We start from the raw sequence: 23,260 nt of genomic DNA, 5'->3' as shown, positions 1-23,260 counted from the left end.
CCCTCCCCGCTACTCGGTATGCTGCTATGTTCCCATGTTTGAGGATGCGCTGTGTTCTATAAGGATGAATGATACAGGCGTTTTCAGAGGACCGATGGGTATAATGAGGGAGGAGAGAGTGCTTACTTGTCTCCAACTTGGAAAAATGGAATGCACGCCTTCGGAGAGTGTTTAGGGTCAGACATACAGAAGCTGAGTCCAAGGGCATTCCAGCACAGAGAACACGCAACACCCTTATACTCGTACATGATGTCACTGACCACCTGCTGTCCCCACCTGCCCCTTCAGCACCAGCGAACCCCACATGCACGAAAGACCGTCACACAGCAGTGATTGGCACATCTGTCTCGAGCATGATTATTTACCCCACAGGCAATTCTTTCTGCCTCAAAAACCCTCCCCAGCCTACACCCTCCTATTGGCCAGGTTACAGCACTTTAAATCAGTCTGTGATTATCAATTTCCTTCTGTGTTTCCCACTAAGCTGTATTCCTCTCAGTGCCTAAATCATAGATGGTTATGTCCTAAATGGTTACTGAGGAATGAAGAAGGAAGTGTTCCATCAACAGAGAGAATTCTACCGCCAGGGTGGAAGCCATCTCTCTCTAGACAGAGCAAGAAAAACAACTCTCTTCTTGCCAAGGTCAGACATTGCCAGAGCCAATGTCACTCATGTGTGGCACTCCAAGTGACGATACCAAATACACAGTGTGACCAGACCCAGCACAGACCCAGGGAAGAAAAGAATGAGGAGAAAGAAATCTTCTTTATTTTTAGCTCCAAAGAATGTGATTTCTAGCTATCATAAAGCTTTCTCATTAATAGTAACACATATAATTTTACACAAGCATCTATGACTTGAACCTTTTATAAAGAGATCAACCTGATGGCATACTCAGCGTTTTAAGGTAACTGCCTCCAAGTGTGCAAGATGCCAACATGGATATCCGCAAAGCACTCTGATCCTGAGCTTGTCAAAGGCAGAAAATGACACCAGGCCAGCCACGGCAAAGCTTTCCAGCTCCCAACTAGACTCCTTATCATGGAGCAGTTAGAAGAACGGCATGACTTGATTGTCTTTAACTCAGGGTTGCCTTTGTAGTCTCAAAGTGCCAATGGAACAGCAATACTGCACCCTAACTATTTGAGAAAGAGGAATCTTGTTGCCTCAGCAAGGACGCTTATGATCAAGCCCAATAAATTTTAATCCTGAGCTCCTTCCATCTCTCTCTCCTCCTCAGAATTTTAAAGGTCATACAGCAGAATCCTACTGGAAAAATACTGTGGCACTGAGCCAACTAATTTAAAGTCCTACTACCAGTCCAGACTGTTCTATTACTCTTTTGGTGCTATAACCTACATGTGTCTTAAACACTGACCAAAATCACTTTGGTTTTATAAAATGCATAAACAAGTAACTTCAAGAGACCAAAAGTTAATGTTTAAATTGTCCCAACTCATAACAGCTTAAGTACGAGGTGAGAGAGCCAGTTAAACTTCCAGAAAATTCATCTTTATCTACAGACATCTAAGATTTGTATTGAGAGGAATGTTAGCACAGTGATCTCTAAAAACAGGTATATCCAAGTAGAACCAAATAAAGCATTTACGTGTAAGTAATTTTCGGATTTAAATCACACTTTTATGTTCTGAGAACAAGCTGTGATATAAACAACACCACCAAATTCGTAGTGAGAGACCACCACTTGGTCCATCCATGATCAGTCTGCCAAAGCCAAGGGCAGACTCCTCAAACGCATTAGAACATGGAATGTTTAACTTGTTCACGATGACTCTGGAGACCTGGGAGACAAAGCAGCCGACACTGGCGACAAAGGTCACAGAAATCACATGGGCTTTGAGGACAGAGACGTGGGTTCAAATTCCGCTTCCTCTACTTCTTAAATTCATGACTTGGAGCCAGGCATGGACTCTCAGAGGCTTTTTCAATTGCCTAATCTATAAAAGAGAGCTAAAATTCCTACCCTGCAGGGATGTTCAGTGGGCTCAATGAGATCAAGGATGCAGAGTGTTCCACACAGCGCTTTACACGCTGTTAACTGGTTTTGAAAACTGGAGACTCACTACTGCAAGAGCTCGCTCGTCTCCACCTGTTTCATCCACCCGCTTCTAGTGTTTGAGGAATGCTACGACTCATGGGACAGGAGACACTGGTACAGACAAAGGGCAAGGACAGCAAAAGAGAAAGGGAAAAGATGTATGGGAACAGCAGAGAAAAAAGAAGAGGTTAAAAAAAAAGACTCAGCACCTGACTGTAAATTAAGTGTATTTTTATTTATTTACTTATTTGTTTGTTTGTTTGTTTGTTTGTTTATTGACCGGTAAGGGGATCGCAACCCTCGGCACAGTGCCATCCGAACCACGCTCAGCCAGTGAGCGCACCGGCCATCCCTATATAGGATCCAAACCTGCGGTCTCAGCGCTACCAGCGCCGCACTCTCCTGAGTGAGCCACAGGGCTGGCCCAAGTGTATTTTTATATATACTAGCAATTCACGACCAAACTGTTTACACTCGATATACTTTTTAACATCTACCCAGATAAAAAAAGATTTATAAAAGCATCTATTTTGGTTACTGTGCATTCTCTGGACATCCCAGAAGGAAAGCTGGGGATGGCCACACAATCACCAAGCCACTGAAACTGGATTCTAGTGCTGGCCATCTAAAGCTGGAGCTGGGTTCTAGTGCTGGTCAGCCTGCTGGCAACAGAGAGGAAGGCTGCTTTGGCTCTGCTCCAGCCACATCTGAAGAAATGAGGTGGGAAGACCAGGTGATGGTATGAAACAGAAAATGGAACTTCCAACACACTGGGGAAGTGAGAAGGAATGAAGGTCTTAAAGGGAACATCTTTGACAAACCAACCTTTTTTCATTGGGTGGTACAACTCCGGCTGAGTGTCTAGCAGAAAGGAAAACAATAAAAAACAAAATAGCACAAAAGGAGATTAGGAAAGAAAATGGCTTCTTTCAAAATTCCTATCTTAGAATTTCTCTATAACGTAAACAAAAAGTATTCTTCCTTAAAAACCACGTCCGAGATATCCCATAAACAAACCAACAGTAAGACATACGGCAAATCACTGGAAGGTATCCTGGATGAGAGAGAAAAAAGTAGTAGGCCTGTCTTAGACTCTTTTAAGGAAATTTTGGGAAATTGCCAATTTATTTAGCTTAGCCCAGAAAATTATCTTTCTTACAAAACAGAAACTGAAGTTAGCACTGATTGTGGTTTGCTACCAAGGAGACAAGGTCCTAATTCGGCTATGTCCAAGATGCCCCGACCCCAAACACACGAGCAGGTCTGAGGGACAGGAGGCCCTTCTTTCTTTATGCATTACTTTCTCACATCCTGTTTCACATCAGAAGGTCAAGTGCACTGCATCTGCACCTCTGCGATAACTAGCTTGGAAGAGGCATTTCTGGTAAGGTCTGAGGCTAAGCTGGATGTGCACCTCCCCCCACCTTCAATTAGGTGCCTTCCTCAGCCTCTGTGCCAGCACCATACCCAGTCACAAGTCTGTGACCAGGCCATGGTGATGGGAGCACTGCATCAGCTTGATTCACATCCTGACTCCACCTACAAGCTACATGACCCTGGACAAGTCACTTAACCTCTTTAAACCTCAGAATCCCCAAATGGGGACAATCACAGCACCTACCTTAGAGGGTTACTCTGAGGATTAAACAAGTGCGTTCTTGTAAAATGCTTAGCTAACACTGGCACTTAGTAAGGACTCCATATCTGTGGGCCATTTTTATCATACCACCATCAGCAGCAACAGCAGCAAATACAATCTGATTCCTTGTACCAGTCTCAGCAGCCTGTTTCTGGTGCAGACTCACAGCTTTTAGAGATAGCTTTAGACATCGAGAACCAGCAAGGGACTCAAGGAAAGCATGCCTGCCTAGAACCAAAGGACAGAGCTTCCTATCCCCATCTTACATCAGAGTGACCCTGGGCCAGTCCTGTCACCTCCTCAGTCCCTCCATCACCTACCTCCCAAGACTGTCATGGAAAGATGATGACAGGTAAATGATCGAGGTGCTATTTAAATTGCAAAGTGCCTCCCACCTGTGAGGCATCACACGTGCCGGAAGAGCAGGGGCCTGAAGCAATCCATCTATAACACAGCAACATTCCTAACTTCACATGATACTGAAGCCAACTCTGAAAGCACCAGCATGGTACCTGCGCACAGTAGGTTCTTCATGAATCCAGTCTCCCTTCCCCTGACTTGCACCAGGAACCCAACCAGGTTTCAAAAAACTTCAGTTTTCTAAGACTGTTTCCCCCACGCTGCCAAGAGGTGGCGCAGTGGGTCACACGCACCTTCACTGTCAGGTGTGGACGAGAAGGGGTGGAAGGGGTGGAATGGCGGCATCTCCTCGCTCTCCTCAGAGCTCGCCCGGACGTCCACGGGGGTCTCTGAGATGGAGGCGGTGAACTGGTCCATGTCTGCACGCTGCTCCTGAAGGAGCTCATCTGACAGAAACACATACGGGAGGGAACAGACAGCAGGTTTCAGAAGGACCGAGTCCAGGCACAGGAACCGACAGCCTGAGAAGGGCCACTTGTCGTCATTCCAGAGCTTGAGATCATCCCACCAGCCCACAACCCAGCTGCTGCCTCTCGGCTCCTGCCTGAAATACATGCCCTGTCTCTGCAGCAGTGCAGAGACCGGCACGGGGACCCAGGCTCCGCCCTGGGCACCCCTCCCCACCCGTCTGCACACTCAGGTTAAGCAGCTTCCTCCAGTGTTAAGCACACTTCCTCCAGGTGTGTCTTTCATTGTCTATATTTAAGGTGCACAATGTGATGGTTTGACACACACATGAAGATACTTAGAAAAGTTCGTGAAAAAATAGAATTAAAAGAGAATATTAATCTTTCCATGAACTTTCTGAAGTCCCTCATATACAGAGTGAAATGATTACTAGTCATACAGTCTTGCAAACTGATAGCCCTGCCACCTTCCATGGTTACTTTTTCTTTTTTCTTTTTTTTTGGTAAAAGCACTTAAAATCTGCTTTCTCATCAAATTTGCAGTGTAAAATACAATATATTGTTATTACCTGTGGTCCTCATGCTGTACATTCCACCTCTAGACTTCCTCATCCTGCATAACTCACTTTGTACCCTTTGACCTACTTTTCCCCAATGCCAGTTTTAAATACCATCCATATGCCACAACTCCCAAACCCATATCCTGTATCTACTGCCCAACTCTGCCTCATCTGACAGCCTCCCTTAGACCTCTGCTTAACATCCAACAGCAATTTCTATGTGTGTAAAGAGAACTCTTGACTTTCTTTCCCACCTCAGTAAACATCTGCACCATCACCAGCCTAGCTGCTCCCGATGAACCCTGAGCATTCTCCCTCCCTCACACACATCCAGCCCTCAGCACATCCCCTCAACCCTACCTCTAGAACAAATCCTAAAGACCATCACAGATGTGCGTGGGGACAATCTGTCTCTTATCTCCTTTAGTACCCTCTTAGCGAGCGCACACTACCATCCTTTCCTTCCTGGATTTTTATAATACTTCCAGGCTGGTTTCCAATTTTGAGCAACTCTTCACACAGTAGCCAGGTGATTTTTAAAAAATTCATGTTTTTTTCTAAAGCATAACCCAGACCTAGTCACTTCCTAGCTTGAAACCCTCTAATGTCTTCCCATTATCCTAGAATAAAATCCAAACGCGTTGGTTTTACTAAGTCTCTTCCCGATCTACCCCTGATGTCTTCTCTGGCCTCATTCCCCCTCACTATGTTCTAGCCACAGTGATCTAGAAACATGCACATGACTTAACCTTCAGGCCTCTGGAGCAGCTCTTTCCTGTGCTAATGATGTATTCTCCCTAGTGATCTCTGCATGGTGGCTCATTCTTACCATTCGGATCTCAGGTCACTTGTCCCCCAGAGGCAGCAACCCTGACCATGATCCATTCTCCACCATTAACTCTCTGCATAGCACTTATCACCATCTGATACTTGTTTTCGTATTTTATTGTCTGTTTCTCTCCTACTATCACATGAACTCCAGCAGACATTGTCTGTTTGTGTACCATCTTACCTACCCTGTCTCATAGTCAGCGCAAGAAAATTTGTTGAATAAATGAAGAAGATAAAGACTGGGAGAGAATTTGTGTAAAATAGGGTGCCTTGAAATACATCAGCAATTAAGAGTGCAAATGGTAACAGGAAACTTCCTTGTAATTTCACACCTTGGATATTCTTCCACTAACAGAGTGAAGGTCAATGAAATCCAAGGCTCTGTGGCTCACAGCCAATACCATCCTGTCCTTGATTACTCCTTGACCTTGCAGGGTAAGCTCCAGTGGATTCCAGACCTGTGAAACCATGGCACCCTAATGCCCAATTTCATCAGCCTTGCTTGCTCCTATTTCTCTAATTGTGCCTGGCTATCATGCCAGAGCCTTGGCAAGAAGTCCTGCCTGAGCTTGATACAGTCAATACCCACCGATTTCCTCTTGAATTTCTTGGGCTACATAAGGTACTTTGTAGAGCAGAGAGAGGCTTTGGTTCCTTCTTTCTTCAATCACATGGAGATGTGTCATCACCTGGAAGCACAGTTGTGGTAAGAGGTCTTGTCACTGGAAACAACCAGGTCAGGAGGGAACTTACAGACGAGACATCTACACACTTCCAGAAAGGCCAGTTCAAAAGGTATATTCACTGCTGAGTCCAGCAAAGCAGCTGGTCAGAGAAAATGTCAAATGCCCATGGCCAGTGACTGACCACTAAATCGTAAGACAGTGTTCAGACTGCATATAATACCGCTGGTGATGTGAGAATTTATCCACAGAGAAGGCTCCAAGTTAAAAGAAAATTTAATGAAAAAATATTCACTAGCCAGTTATTGATTTTTCATATGAAACACTTACTACTAACTGTACTGAGTTAAAAAGAACTCTAACTTGTACAATGCTAGACATTCAGGAAGGTTTTGCTGAGTGAAGGAGGAAAAGAGTCAGTACATTTTTACCACCAGTCAGATTAGATGAGATAAAAAGAAACTGAAACCACTATCTAAAAAGTAGATTTGGGAAAAGATGGGACCAACCATTTCATGGATTCTGCTTAATGAAGCAACTGTCCAAAACTATGGTGACTAAAAGAACTAGTTTATTCCTATTTAACTGAGCTACTATTCTTTGCAAAATTCATGCTGAGGTATAAATAAACCTGATTTTAAGGGGTTGTTATAGGAAGACATCTACCATAGCTCTCTACGTTTTCTGAATGCAAAAGTTCCAAGGTTGTTCACCCTGCCCCCCCCCGAAGTCATTAAAAGTTGCTTATTTTTAAAGCCTTTTGGGGTGGATTTGAAAGGTGATTTGGGCTAACATCCACCCTAATGACACTGGGAGGCATGCTGCTGTAGCTTTATCTTATCCCTGCCTGGTTAGACTTGTAATCACCAAGCTATTCCTAAAGAGGGTGCTCTAAGTCAATGAATTAATTATGAGGGCTTGAAGCCATTAAGGGTCAAAATGAAAAAAAGTTAAATGGAAAGATGCTTTTACTGTAGATTGATGTCTCTCTGACCTTTAAAGGCAAGGATGAAAGCAATTTAATTTTACATTTGCCATTCTGTCAATCAAGTAGATTGATAGGAAAACACAACTGCAACGGACCACCCACAGTCCCAGAGCATGTTGACATTGTTACACTGTACTTCCTCAGGCAAGTCACAGAGCCATTTGAGAGAGGATGGTTCTTATATCCAAAGGAGGATAAGAATCATAGGGTAGAACATTGGAAATCAGTATCTTTACTGTGATTCTTGAGCTATCATATGAGGGGTGAAAGCAGAGTATCACTCATATCCAGGCAATTAAATATGGCACAAGTTATAACAGGCTGAATATCTTCAGGTTCTTCTAGTGTTTAGATAACAGAACAGGGAACAGGCAAAAGGTTAATGTAATTCAGTGGCCAACCTTTGCTAGAATTATAGGCTGAGAGCAGAGAGCAAGCAGCACTCAGGAGAGCTGGGTTGTCCTACGACGGGAGGGCTTTACTCCCCACATTACATGGTGTAGCAGTTGAATCGCATTTGCAGGGATTCTATACTTATTAATTTAATATACTGATTACCACATAAAACAAGCCATTTTCTGTAAAATACAACAAAATAATCTAGTTTTTCAACAAAAAGTTTGAAAATGATTACATTTTTTAAAAAATCAAGCAGACCTGAAAAAAACCTGTCAAGATGCATGTATTTTTCCACCCAGGCTTCCCAGAGGCGCCTCTAGGATGCCTGGCCACCTACTCCAGTGTAAAAGCAAGGCCTTGAGCTCCAGGCCCAGGCTGGTGCCTCCTGGGGTCCCCAGACCCAACCCCTTTCCATAATCTTCCCACTTTGTAGGAGTCTGAGTTCTTTTATTCCCCAAAACATACAACTTATAACGTGAACTCTATATATTTAAGGACAATTATTCTTCATCTTTACAATTAATGTAACTCTATACTAGCTCGTGAGCTGCTCATGGGTACTCAAGGGATTCAACTTTGTATCATCAGATGCTAGTATGGAGTTTGGCATGTAGAGGGTGACACACAAACTTCTGCTCAATAAATGGAGCAAAACTTAATCCTAATATTCCTAAGACCTCTAGGCAAACTACCCTAGATTATAATACACACAAGCAGCTGGGAGGGAGAGCTTCTGGGATGCTGGGCAGGCACCCACGCTGTGAGTGCACCCCACGCATACTAGCACTCACAATCAGGACAGCACTGTATTTAAAATACGGAAGAAACATAATCAGTGATGATGTTATCATTGCTGCCCTCTAGGAAACTAATAGGCCGAGCTACTAGGCTTCCTTGTTTAAAAGGAAGCTATCAGTCTTGTAGGCAAGTTCATTTTCCATAAATACAAGAAAGTAAAACTCAAGTTAATGTATGCACAATGCCGAATTAGAAACAGAGACCAGAAACAAACTTCCACAGACAACTGTAAAGCCGGACCCAGCATGGGACAAAACCCAGGAATGTAAAAGTGTCTGTCTAAACAAAAACCATAATGCACAAAACAAAAAAAGAGACTAATTTTCAATATCTGCTTGATATAGTTGTCTAGAATTTTAAATAGTAATTCTGATGATACCCTAAATCAGAAATAAACTGACATATAAGGGCAGGCCTGTGGCTCACTTGGACGAGCGTGGTGCTGACAACACCAAGTCAAGGGTTAAGATCCCCTTACCAGTCATCTTTAAAAAAAAACAAAAAAAGAAAGGAAAGAAAGAAATTTCCAAACTTTCAGAAACTTTAAGTACAAAGTACTTAACATAAAAAAGTAAGAAAAAAATATTTAAAAATAACACCTTTGCGAAAACCAACTCATGTACCAAATGCCTTTGGAAATCAAAAATCATTTTCTAAGAACTAATAACAAGCACGACTAGCAGTGCTGCCCGACCATTAGTTCAAGCGGTGTGTTCCCACTGCAAGTACTCTCAGGGCAGCAATTCCTACCATGTCTAGTATACCTGGGATTTCATCTGGGCCGCCTTTTCTGGGTCAACAGCCAACACATGCTGGTAATGACGGATGGTATGCAGGCGATCTTTGTTCTCAGCTCGGACATAACGCCGCAAGGCCTGGAGAATGCGATGAGGCTGCGAGAGAAAACAGTTTTTTAATATCTAGAGACTAGAGAATTGAAAACAGACGGGAAAACAAAAGCTTAAAAACTCACTTAAGAACGTAAAGCTCAGCTAGGCACAAGAATGAAAGCTGTGGCTCTAAGAGCTTTTTAGCTTACCAAGTAACAGAAAACTATCTTTCCAGGTAAAATACCAAAACTAAGTCCCAAACTTATGCTGGCTCCTTAACAAACAGTGTTTTCCAGAATCTCTAGCCCATTGTCCTCTGATCTGGCCTCTTGCCTGGCTCGACCTCTGACACCTGAATTCAAGCTAAGCAGTCTCCTGTATCACCCAAAAGAGAAAAGACTTTACTGGCTTGTTTAAGAGAGATACAAATATTCTCCTTTCCAATACTTTCCATCTCCCCAAAGCAAGGCAGGTTAAAATTAAGGGATTAAAAAAAAAAAAGGTTTTAGAACATTCACATAGGAGTCTCAATACAAATTACTTTATCCTTTTCTTCATAATCTCATTTAGGAATGGAACTGGTTCAAAATCCCTTATTCACAGAAGGCATCTTTTCATTCTCTGAAAGTAAGGCTACCACACAAAATTCAAGAATTGGATAATCACCAACCAGTATCCTGAGAATTTGCTTTTCTGATATAAAATACTTTCATATCACAGGTGGTATATGCAGGCATAAACTAATGAACGCTCAGCTTATATATGTAGACACTAGAACATAACACCTTCTCCTCCTTTGATCTTTCCTTACCTTCAGCTTTGCCAGAACTTGTCATAAAAATGTACTTTTTAACTGACCCTTGTGTCACACACTGGTGCCATGTACACACGCCACTTTTGGGCAGGCATCACTGAGGGTACGATTCACCAGCACTTTGGCTCTGACTACAACTCACCCGGGGTGGGTCAGACTGCAGGGCCGCCACGTAGTTCTCCAGAGCCATCCGACGGCGGTCATTGAGCATAGCTTCCACTCGAGCCAGGTGCGTTTCCACCAGCTGCTGCTTCTCACTGGCTGCTTCCTTCTCCAATGCTTTAACCATAGCCTGGAAGTGCTAAACCAAGACAGCAGCAACAACATATAATCTGTGGCACCTGAGGAAATCTAACGCAAGCCACCGCAGACCCTGCTGCTTCTCTTTGCTCCTCAGTGCCTGTGCAAGACAGTAACAGGCTCAGAGACTGGAACAAGGGTAAGCACAAAGCATCCTTCATCCAGTTTCTGTCAGGATAATTACTTCTTTACCAAAAGAGAGCAAGTTAAATCTCAGTGTTAGAGGGACTCCTCAGTATTTCCATGATGGAAATTACCAGTGCCGTGAGCCCAATGCCGGGTTTTTCCATGTGTACTGCAAGAAACAGAATACTGTCCTTTCCACACTGGAGTAAGGCACCAAATTCCAAACCCTGAAACCACTGACCAACAGGAGATATGTTTTGAAACATAATCCCGTGACGTGGTAGGTTGTGCTGAATCATTCCTGTGAAAGCTGTGAAGGGTCAAGTCACCTGTGAGGTTCCTGGCCAGGTTCATAGGTACAGTTTCAGGCTGTTGAACTAAGTTTCCCTAAAAAGATGCACTGGCTTATGTTGGGAATAAAACTCCAAGATTTTCTAGGTGATTGATAAAAATAGCAGAAGTCTTCCAATGAAGTGTTAACATCATGAGAAAAGAAATTTCAGCTCAACAATAACGGATTTATTTAAAACGTTATTAGTTTTACAAAACCAGATCAGTCTTATGAACTGCTCCCTATTCCTGGCAACACTCTCTTCTATTGAACAAAATTACAGTTTGCTGCTATGATTTTAAGGTTATATTCTAACAAAGTTTTTTCTGCCTTTTCACTTTTCAATTAGTCTGCAAAAAAAAAAAGGAAAGAATTCAGTACTGTTGGAAATAAGTCACAGCCTAAGAATGAAGATGACAGAAAACTTTTGCCAGAAAAGCAGAATTAACAAACAGCAGCTAAGCTACAGTTACTTCCTGGTGTGAATGGTGGTGGTGGTGGGTTTATTTCCTTCTACCATAAGTGAGCAATACTAGAGGTGAAAAATAGGTCAGTTACAACTTCCTTGTAACTTTGGCCCCCAACTGAAAAGAGGTGTCAAATTCTAATTTCCTGGAGTTTGGCTCGACCATATTTTCAAAAGGTCAGGCCACAAGCTCTACCCTTGGAGTAGGCGTCATACCTGGATGAGGGTCTGCCTCTCTGTTTTGGGGAGGTTCTTGGCTTGAAGCTCGGCCTCTTCCCACTCCTTCTTTACCTAGAACAAAGGTCAAAAACACTATCACCAGGGAATAATCCCCTGAAATAACTCCCGCATTTTCTAAAAATACTGCCAGGCACGGAATCTAATGTCAGAAACTGCAAAAGGAAACTGTATCATATGATCCCTTAGGAGCGCAGAGTCGTTACTGCTTCAGAAGGTTCTAGGCCTCACCTATCCCCAGACGGAGGCTCAATTCCATGACCTCCTTGTTACATACCCTGTTGCAAATTATTTAAAAGCTTCTCTGCCTTAGTCTCCTCACCAAAAAATTGAGGTTAATATCAGCTTCTCAGAACTGATGTGGATAAAATAAAATAATGAGCATTTCCCAAAGTACATGCCCAACACTGGGGATGTGTAGGATTTCAGGTGGAGCTCAGGCCTAGCAAGACATTCCCTTCTCAATTTTCTTTCAATCCTGAGTAAGTCTAGGAGAAAGTTATGCTTTTATGCTCCTGCTGCTCTAACATTTATAACTCTTTTAAGGAAAAGAAATATCCCAAGACTCAGAACCTTCAGCAGGCAACAGTTTCTGGAGCTAGAATTTATTAATATGTGTTTTTTTTTTTGTTTTTTTTTTTCGTGACCGGCGCTCAGCCAGGGAGTGCACTGGTCATTCCTATATAGGATCCGAACCCGCGGCGGGAGCGTCGCTGCGCTGCTAGCACAGCACGCTACTGAGTGCGCCACAGGCTCAGCCCAATATGTGTTTTCAACTAATATATTTTCACAATTACCATGATCTCATGGCAAATGATGCTAGCTTTCTATTTATGACAGTGATATAAAAAGTTTCCTTCCCTAAAATAAAAAAAAAAAAAAAATTTAAGTGAGTTGATGACGAAGAAAAATAACAAGCTCATAATAGTTACAGGAAGTGCTCAGCAGAGTGTCTGCATCACAAGTATTCAGAAGGTAACTATATCATTATGCAAATAAGGGATGGTGAAGGAGGACTAGTCTACCCAGAAGGTTGCTCCTTTGATACTCTCGTACCTCACCTGTCTATACACATTTAGCATGACATTCTAGGGAGATGGTGTCATTTTCTTGAAGTATGAAAACCATGCTACCCAGTGCCAAGCTCCATGAAGATAGGGGAGGTGCCAAGGTTTACCCTGTCCATTCGGTTGCGGTGCCGAATTTCCAGCTGTTCCTTAGCCTTCTGGAAGCGAGCATGCTCGTTATCATCTGCAGAGGTCTCGAAATACACGTCAACGTCATTGGTTGGCAGAGGAGTCGGGGGAACTGAAACAAAATTACAGTGGGAGTTCTCTTTGGGGGCCAGGCGCGCTGGTTAAAACCACACTGTGCTCTAGGAAAAACACCAAGCTCAGGACCTGCAGGAGGGACTCAATTTGTCTTGCAGCACACTTCAGTGCAGGCTGCTGCTGTCTGCCAAGATTGCACTTCATCAGATTATAGTGGGCAAGCTTCCTTCCATAATAATCATCAGCCCTGTCACTCCATGCTAACAGCAACATACCAGCGGCTCAACCACCTGGTATCTTCAGCACCAATGAGGCATCCACTTAGGACTTTGGGGCAGGAAAAAAGGAGGGATGGGCGGCTTCTTCTATACCTTTCCTTCAGTGCTTGAAACCTGAAAACCTAAAAACAAGCTGCCTTATTGCTTGTCGCTGACAGCATCTGAACAGAGATGAGGGCTGAAATCAGACCTGCAGAGCCACTTCCACAAACTTCTCTATTTTTAAAGGAACTTATTCCTCAGGCCCCTTCCTCTCTTCTGGCCATCTTTAGGTCATAACTTACTTTGGGCAACAGGTTCAGTTGAACATTCTTTGTATACAGGCTGGGTAGAGAAAGTCCAAACCACTCTAGCTATAATTCTGAGTTTTCAACATCACTGAAGGACTCTTAGCCCCATCCCCAACAACAGGGCTAAAAGGGTAAAACTAAGTTGCTATATTTGACAAGGACACGTGCTACCTTGGGCTTTCTGATCCATGATACTTAGACTGGCCTTTCCAGGAGTCCTCCAGAGCATAAGCCCATTGGAACAGACAACTCTGGCGCTGGTCAGGCTTAAGCTCTTACTGGCCCTAGGCAAGTGAGAATCTCACAATGGAACTCAGCCTCCTAAGGGAAAGGACCAAGATGGCAGGTTTACTCTGCCACCCTCTCAAGCAATACCTATGGAAATACCTAGTAGCCCAACTCACTCAAGATTTCCCAAGCTGGGGAGGCATGATGTGTAACTTGCTTCACATATCATTACATAATTTTTGAGCTAAGTGGACAGCAAATGCTGAAATCCAACTCATTTTTAATTCAGAAACAAATTCATCTAATTTCCAGAACTGCATAATTTTAATGCATTAAAGACAACTGTATAATTGATGGATATAACTACAAATTAGCCAGTCACTCCAAAGTTTTTCTGTTATAAGCATTTTTTATTTGCCCCTTTTTAAGTCCTACCTACATAAGTTTGAAAAGGATCTCAATATCCAACCATCAGATTAACTAAATTAGAATATCAGCAAACCACATTCCCCAAAATACTCAAAAGTTCAGTGATGTAGAATTTCAAGCACTGACGTCCATCCACGCCAATACAAACGTGGCGCCACCAGCAACACCCTTGCCACGTGAAGGCTTATGAGTTGGCGCATACCACTGGCTGCATGAAGAGCATACAAAACACAAGCTGCCTCCACGCCCCCCGGGGTGCCTAGGCTAGAGGCCTGGTCTGAAGACATCCTTTCGTCTGTGCGAAACGACCAGCTCGCCAGTCCAGCACATCCACCCACCTTAGCCCCCTTTAGAGAGGGACACGAACGTTACTACTGGACCCCTGATGCTTCCAGACCTTCAAGCCCTCCAGCTGGGGCACTGCAAGTACACAAACTCACTGCTTCTCCTCAGCAAATCTCTAAGCCACAGGACATGGCAATTTTACTGACCTGCCATTCCACTGAGTCTTACAGCATTATCTGTCTGATCCTCTAGGTAGAGATCGGCATCTCCATGTTCAGCAAGATCTTTAAAGACCCCTGATCCCTCAGGGTTCAACCCAAAACTGTTTTGTTGATCGTTAGTTTGAGCAGTTTTACAAAGTAGTAAGTATCACAGTAATTTCTCTCTCTCAATCTTTCCTGAACAAACAAAACTTATTCACCAAAGTTGCCCGGAAGACTCATTTTATTTCACCTTTAGTCTTTCCACTGTAGAGCTGGAATGAAAGGACTACAAGGATGCCACATTATATTAAGATTTAAAAAACCTTTGGTGGGGGTAGAACACGAATGCATTTGAGTCAAAATCCATCAGAAGCTACAGCCAAAAACCTTTAGAGCAAATACCAGGAATGAGCAGCAACTCATTTTTCTGATGAATTCCAGAGTAGGAACCAAGGAAAACTGCCTGGCCTGAGGATTTTCCTAATACATGGGTTAGTACTGCAAGATAAGAGAAAGAGGGTCTTAAAAAGGAAAGCGGTAACCACGGAGAAAGGAAAACTCTTTTCCTACCTATGTCTAACATAAATCCAGTTCAGTTGAACTTCCGTGGTGACTAAAGAACATACCAGCTGAAACTCCCTCACTTCCTAAGGCTCTGCATGACCCAGAGTTGACAAAACATCGGAGAAACAAGTCACTACCGCTTGGCTGCAGAGCTCTCTCCCTACCTAGAGAGCACAAAGCAAGATATTTCAATGTTCTGCACTCCTGAAAATATCCCACTGTGACTCCTTTCGAGATCAGGCGTCCCATCATCCGGCATGCATTTGAGGGGTCAGCGACAAGGCAGTTCAAGGACAACAATGAGAGTCAAAGCCCAGAACACGAGCATGTGCAGAACTCTTCCGCTTATCCTTTGGTGCCTTTCCACTAGACACAGCCCAGAGCATGGCTGCCACAGTGCCCAGGAGCCTGCACCAGGGAGGGGACACATCACCACCACTACCACCAGACACACGGTGAGCACGGGACATGGAAACTGAGCTCATGCCCGCCATCAGGAAGGCGAAGCCTAGATCTGGAAAGCACAGAGAGCAGGGCAGCAGCTGACAGCAAACACCTGAGTCGCAGGGAGCACCACACAGACGCAGTCACAAGGACGGCGGGGAGACAGAACGCTGGACAGGACAGTGCTGCTGCACAGGGCCAGCGAGAGGTGGGACTTACTCATCGCTTTACACACAGCCATACAATAATCCTCAGACTCAAAATTGTTCCTGTTGCCGCCGCAGCCGCCATATATAAAGCGCACGCACTTTCCCTTGGAGAGGTCGAAGTACCAACGAGGCATCACGGCCCGGCAGGGCCCCGTCATCGCCTCCTGGGAGCAGACAGCTGTGTGAAAATGGTCAGAGTGTCAGCAGGACAGAGGCAGTCGCTTCAAATGCTGCAAATACTACAGGCCAGCCAGGGGTGGGGCAGGGTGTGGGGAGCCTGGCTGACCCACTCTCCAAGTCAGGTCAGTCACTGTGAGCATGTGGTCACCTTCCACATAATGAAGATGTTTAGGAACTGAAATAAGTAAATTTTCTTTTGCACTGTCTGGAGTCAAGACTGATAAATGGTTGACATAGAGGGATTCCTTGTCTCATAGCTCTGTGAGCCTCATATTTCTGATCTGTGAAGTGGAGATATTTGCCTGGTTTGTCTATTTTGGTGGTTTCAAGGACCCAAGGAGACAATGCAAGTGGAAAGGCTATTTATGGTAGTGGTACCTGGAGTAAAGACTAAAGCACCTGGAAAGGATGAGTGTTTTCCATTTTTACATTCTCCAAGGTGAATCATAAACCCCTAGACTGGTTAAATAATTCCCTCAGGTGGGTCCTAAATAATTCTTCAGATCTTTGGTTTCAACTATAACTGGTTTCAAACATACAACCAACAGAGGCTGTGTGTAAACGGCTCTGGAACTAGCACAACCTTTTCTTTTATTCATTGGCAAGATGAAAAAATGGCAGATCCCAATCTTACCAGTAGGTCACTAAATCTCACCCTTCCAGCTACAAACATCTGCAAATAGGGAAGCTTACAGATTGGAACACACTCAGGAACAGAAAAACTGAGAAAGTTATCTCCATTCTAAAAGGCTGTGACTTTCGCAGTAATGAAGAGGGGAGCTCCTCTTGGAGAGAGAATATTTCAGGCTAAATGTGGAAGAATCCAGCTGAAGGGTGAGCTATGCTATCTCTTCTAGTCTTCGGTTCCTATTCTCTAATTAAATCCTTCTAATGCAAACCCTGTTTCTCTGATTCAATCCCTCATCTGTCCCCAAATATGCCTTCCTGCCTGTCCTGTGCCACCACTGTGCTCGAGAGCTGAATTCACCTTCGGTGATGAGATATCATCTTCCTTTCTTTCTTTCTTTCTGTGACTTACCTGTAATGAATGCAACACAAAGGTCTAAGTAAATAATTACCATGAGGATTTTAAAGCCACGGCTTTACACTGGGTTACCTTTAACATCATGAGTAATTTCCTTGTCTGAAATAGTGCCATCGCTGCTGGGTTCAGTTGGGTTCTCCTCATTGTAGTCATCTCCTTTAAAGGTGTCATAATAGTAATCGCGGTCTTCCACCACGTCCTCCCCTTCTTCCTCGTCCTCATCCTCCTCATCCACAGCTGCTCCTGTGAAGTCTTCCAAATCTGCTTCAGTAGGAAATTCACTAAAGGCCACAATAAAAAAGGAATGTTAATACCAATTCCTATGCACAAAGCACAACAATGATTCCCTCTCCTATTCTGAAACACAAAAACAGAGACAGGAAATAAGCTCAACTCACATTTAACTGTGCCACCAAAACCCTCAGCCCAGCTACATCAGCAAAAGGGAAGAGTGAACACAGACTGCATTAACCTGCAGAAAATAATGTGGCCCACAACAACATAAAGCCAAAAGTCGCAAGTGCTCCTGTGATCAGCTATGGCTAAGCTGAAATGCAAGCTGAATCAGCTCTAGCATAACACGGGAACATCCACCTTACCCAGAAGTGAGGGGCAAACAGCCAACAGCCAATAGTCACTTTCATAGAACGGCTAACCAAAAGGCAAATGATTTTGTAACTCAGGCTAAGAGTTTACCTTTTATAAATATCATAGTCTTCCTCTTCATCCTCCTCTTCTTCTTCCTCCTCTTCCTCCTCTTCTTTTGACACAGTGGATTCAATGATCTTTGTCTGAGGGCAGCACACATATTCAGTGCCATGGAACAGGTCTACCCCACAGGGTAGCAGCATGCCGTAGCTATATAAGGTCATTCCCTGAGTCAGGCATGCCTTGAAGAAACCAAGAGACTACATCAGAACACACTCCGCAGGAAACTTGGTCACATACTCCCTGATCTCTAGTTTTATCCAGAAGAAATTCTTATCAAATCACTAGGTAATGAATGCTCTCTCTTATAAACACAAACATTTTTGTCAAAAAGTTGTAATGCTATTATTTTAAATTGTATAAATTTTACTCAACTTACAAAACAGCGAACACCATCTGGCTCAAAAATACTGAAAGCACAAACTTGGAAAAAATTAAGAAAAAGGGAGTTTCTTCTGGTAATTATCAACACCAGTTAAAGGTTGTCAATGCTAATATATTACTGGTGTAGCAAGCACGTGAAGAACCAACGTCACTACAAAAGACAGGAGTAAGAAAGTGCATTTCTCTCCACCAAAAGAATAAAATAGTATCTAATTCTGTTGGTGTACATATGTCCAGACCCAGATTTTCTGTAATTGGCTGTTTTCACAGTCCTTAGGGTTTATAGGACGGCCTTCCTGGGAGCTGTGCCAAAAGCATACAGTATCCTTGCTCAACAATCTTTTTTAATATCCTTAACTTTAGGAGCTGAACTGTCAACACTGTACTTCCCTACAAAAATATCTATTCCTCTCTCAAATTTTTTAAATTTATAAGACAGTAATAATTGTAAACCTTGAGAAGATAAAAGAAAAATAAAGAAAATTAACTTAAAAGCATGATGAGGTTTAGAAAAAAAACACTACTTTCTCCCCTGACAGATACACCACTTGATTTTTCCCCATCCATCTTCTTACCTCTTTGACTACAGTGTGCCAGTGCTGGTGATTCTCGCAAACCTCCATCCGCTCTTTGTGGAAAAACTGGCACTTTTCTGGAACTAGCAGAACATCACTTACAAATTCACCCACTGGAAAAGAGAACGAAGCAAATCTGATCATGATTCAAGGTGAAAACAACCCTTGTTGCAGACTATTATGACAGTTATACAGCCAGGTGTATACAGGGGCCAACTGGACAGCGTAGCTCTAGGCAGGCAGCCACAGGAACTCACCTTGCCATCAGAGTCTCGCTGCCAGGGACTTTCTTTATGTTTCTTTTTCCATGATCCCTTGCAGTCCCATTGCAGGGCTGGAGCAATGTGTGACAGAAGCATATAAATAGGGTTCCCCTCCATGACCACTTCAAACACACACACAACTGCTCCCCATTACCTCTGAGTTCATGAATATTATTCCTAGGCTTTTTACTACCCTATTTCTGCGCACACCTGTACTAAGAACCAAATACCTAGGAAACTAAGACTGGGTGTTCTCCCAAAGAACAGATGAATCTTGCTTTAAACAAACCACCATTGTAATAATTTGACTCAGGTAAGAATCATCAATGGATAAATAATTACAAAGTACAAAGGTGCTTTTACAATGGGCAACACTGGCAAAACTACCTTAACCAGGTGGGCAACTTAACAGCATGGATAATGAACAGACTGATAGGTGTAATGGCCTAAGAATATATCACCTACACAGCATTTCTGCAAAAATATATCATTTGAATCAAATCATGATAAAGCAATGAGATAAATCCAAATTCAGGAACAGTCTGTTAAACAAATGGCCTGGACTCTTAAAAATTATCATTGTCATTAAAGATTTTTTTTAAAAAAAGACTGAGGAACTGTTCTACATCAAAAGTAATGTGATCCTTCTAAAAAGGAAGCTATAAAGGAAATTATTTGGACATTTAGGGAAATTTCTGAAATGTGATAACTGTATTGTCATTTCATGACAGAAATGTCCCTGCTCTTAGGAGAAACAAGCTAAAGCATTTAGAAGTGAACTGTCATGATGTTCCAAATTACTTTTAAATGGTTTAGCATCCAAAAAAAAAGTATCTAAGACACATACACAGATAGATAAAAGCAAAACTGAAGAATCTAGGAAAAAGATATAGAGGTATTCCCTATTACATTTTTTCTTTAGATATAAAACTTTTTAAAAATAAAAAGCTGGAAGAAAAATATACATAGCTATTTACAGAAAAACAATGGTATCTGATTTGTTTCCAAATCATCAGGGGTAGATGGGAGTGGGGCATATTTGAATAACAGTGGCTCATGAACTGATGATGGTCATACAGTTAGGCAATAGGTACAAGAGGGTTAATTACATTATTGTCTCTGTATGTGGATATGTTGGTAACCTTCCATATTAAAAAGTTAAAAACATATACATTGGATTATTGCCCAGAGATTCTGACTTAGCAGGTCTAAGTTGGGACTCAGTAATTTGCACTGAAAACATGTATCCCAGATGCTTCCAACACATCAGCCACATGCTCCCCAGAGTCTGAGAGGAGGAAAAGAAAGGGAGGAGAGGCATGCTCAGCTCAGAGGGAGGTGCATAGAGCCAGGGAAGGGAAAAGGAAAAAGGTAGGCTAGCCTCCTGGGTTAAAAAGAAGGCGGGGGAGTATAAGAAGAAATTAATGTGGTCTAATTTCTTAGGGTTTGTCTAGAGGAAAGTCTATGTAGACCCACACCCCAGCTTCACCATCATAGCTGGGTCCTCTCTGCCTCATAGCTGGGACTCTCTGCCTCAGGCCTCAGTCTCAGGCACTGGAGAAGCCAGTCCTTCAACTGCCCAAGTGGCAAGTGTAAGGGAATGGCTGATCTGGTAAGTGTGGAAGGTGTTTTCCTGACATCACAGGCTGGAACAGTAAAGAGTCTCCCTATGTGAAAACAGTGTTACAGATGACAGTTAGGTTTTATAACACTACTAGTATTATTTTGGGGTCAAATAACTCCATGTGACACTAAAGCAGAAATACAAAGATGATATAGCGCTGCCCCTGAGGGCCCTAAAAACTCTGGGGGTGGTAGTACCTGCATACAAACTTTACCCATTAACTAGACTTACAATCAATGCTTAAAAATAACAAAAAATCCAAAGGTAAACTAAGATCTGCCTCTACTGGGAGAAACAACCCTGGTACTCAATCTAAGTAGATATTACTTAAATTCTGACACCCACCCAGCAGCTCACATTCTTAATGTGACAATTTTTGTATTTGTTAGTTTATAACAAAAAGCAACAAAAGCATATATTAAATGTGCAGTGTATATAGGGTTAAATACCAAGGTTCAATCTCAGCCCTGTCATTTACTAGCAGAGTGACCTTAGGCAAGTTACTCAAACTTTCTGTGCCTCAGTTTCCTTATCTTGTTATCATACAGACTAAATGATCTATAATAATCTAAACAACACATGAAAAACTTAGAAGAGAAACTGACACGCAGTAAGCACCATGTGTTAACATTAACATCAATAGTTAAAGCTATTTTAAAGTCTTGAGTAACTAGTTTTATACAAAGCTACTATATAATCATAAAAGAAATCTATAGTTAAGCCACATTTAATGCACTTTAATTTGTAAAATCTCACTTTCATATGTATAATTGCAACATAAAAAAATTTAAAACAGCAATTTCACTACTAGATATATATTCTATAGAAACAAAAAACCTTTTTTTATGTATAATGAAATACTGTGAAGGTACTTGAAAAAGTTCACGGAAAGACTGGTATCACTTTTAATTCTATTTTTCCGTGAACTTTTTCCTTTTCCCTTTTTAAGTTCCCTCATATGAAGCAGGCTAAAAATGAATTAACTAAGTTTACTTATGTAACATCTTGGATAAACTCCAAGTTGATGTAAAGTAAAAGCAAGTTGTAAAGTATCAGGTACAGTATGATACCATTAATGTAAATTTTAAAACACAGAAACAAATTGTTATAGATACATACAAATATAGAAAAAGTATAAAAACATGCATGAGAATGATACACAATAACTGGGGTAGTGGTCACCTCTAGAGCAAGAGAGGGAGGGAAGGAACAGTATGGAAGGATGGGTCTTTGGAATATTTTATCCCTTTATCTAAAAAAAAGAGATGAAGCAAACATAGCAAAACACTGAAGAACTCAAATCTGGATGGTGAGTACAGGAGTGACCATCACATCACGTTTTATCTTTTCAGGGTGTCTGAAATGTTTCAGAGTAAATGTAAAGTTTAAAATCTGAACATTTTTTGTAAATTCCTGAAATTTAATAAAATAATTAACTCCATGCTAAACTGTAAATTTAAATGCCACCAATCATCAGCTATTCCATGACTGAATCAATCAGTCTGACCTCTGAAAACTAGAAAAGAATTAACACCATTGAATTTGAAAATAAATTAATATCTAAAAATAAAAAAAAAACCCAAGAGCACTCTTTGATTCAACAATTCCAATTCTAAAAATATACCCTAGGGAAATAATTAAGCAAGTGAGCAAAGATATTCATTACAGTGTTACCAATATCAAAAAACTGGAACCAACCTAAATGTCCATCAAGAGAGAATTAGCTAAGTGACAGTAGCCATACTCAATAGACTACCATGGGGTCATAAGAAATACAGTTTATGTCTATATTTAAAATGGAAAAACTTCCATGATGGTTTGATAACTTAAAAAATCATTAAACAAACAAATAAGACAATAAACACACCCCATATTTCTCACCCCTCCTTAGGCAGGTTAATTTGTAAAGTCTGCTTGTCTTTTATTCAAAGATGTATGTATCTTTAAGAGCAGAAGGTAATGGATGCTTAATAAATGTCAACTTAAAAAAAAAAACAGAACAGCGATATGTAGTATGATCCCATTTAGGGGGAAAAAAATAATTAAAAGCATACACATTTCCATGTGTATTCAAAGAAAAAAATTCTCTCGTCTATACTCCAAAATGTTAAATGTGTTTTTGCTCCCTGCTACCAAAGTAAACTTTTATTAAAAAATAAACTTCTTAAAAAAGTAAACTGAAAGATGAAACATTTCAATCCCAGCATCCATTCTATCATTTTTCGTTGCTACTTTTTGCCCTTCTACGATTATTTATCAGAACCTTCTAGGGAAAAAAAGCTTATCTAGGCAGATCAGTATTACTTTGTTTTATAAAACATTGCAAATAGTTTGGTCTCAGTTTAAAAATTTATATCCAAGTCTGTAACAATCCTCATTTTAATCAGTTGG

The 23,260-nt window shown here is 41.9% G+C and overlaps 1 protein-coding gene across 2 annotated transcripts in view; it reads right to left on the bottom strand.

Moving 5' to 3' along the window:
- The window catches only part of APLP2 (amyloid beta precursor like protein 2), a 69,969-nt gene that overhangs the window by 3,872 nt on the left and 42,837 nt on the right, over positions 1-23,260 (bottom strand). The window contains exons 4-14 of one of the 2 annotated variants that reach the window (XM_063092493.1): positions 18,983-19,095; positions 18,012-18,205; positions 17,388-17,596; positions 16,101-16,268; positions 13,067-13,197; positions 11,869-11,943; positions 10,572-10,730; positions 9,550-9,678; positions 6,507-6,606; positions 4,353-4,505; positions 2,886-2,921 (exon numbers count right to left, since the gene is read on the bottom strand). In XM_063092493.1, coding sequence (XP_062948563.1) covers positions 2,886-2,921; positions 4,353-4,505; positions 6,507-6,606; positions 9,550-9,678; positions 10,572-10,730; positions 11,869-11,943; positions 13,067-13,197; positions 16,101-16,268; positions 17,388-17,596; positions 18,012-18,205; positions 18,983-19,095 — 1,467 coding nt within the window. The remainder of the gene's footprint in view (positions 1-2,885; positions 2,922-4,352; positions 4,506-6,506; positions 6,607-9,549; positions 9,679-10,571; positions 10,731-11,868; positions 11,944-13,066; positions 13,198-16,100; positions 16,269-17,387; positions 17,597-18,011; positions 18,206-18,982; positions 19,096-23,260) is intronic. The other variant, XM_063092492.1, reaches the window with a different exon arrangement.

The sequence above is a fragment of the Cynocephalus volans genome, chromosome 4 (assembly GCF_027409185.1).
Source record: "Cynocephalus volans isolate mCynVol1 chromosome 4, mCynVol1.pri, whole genome shotgun sequence".
In the NCBI taxonomy this organism is placed as follows: Eukaryota; Metazoa; Chordata; class Mammalia; order Dermoptera; family Cynocephalidae; genus Cynocephalus; species Cynocephalus volans.
This window is presented reverse-complemented; position numbering and strand designations above follow the sequence as displayed.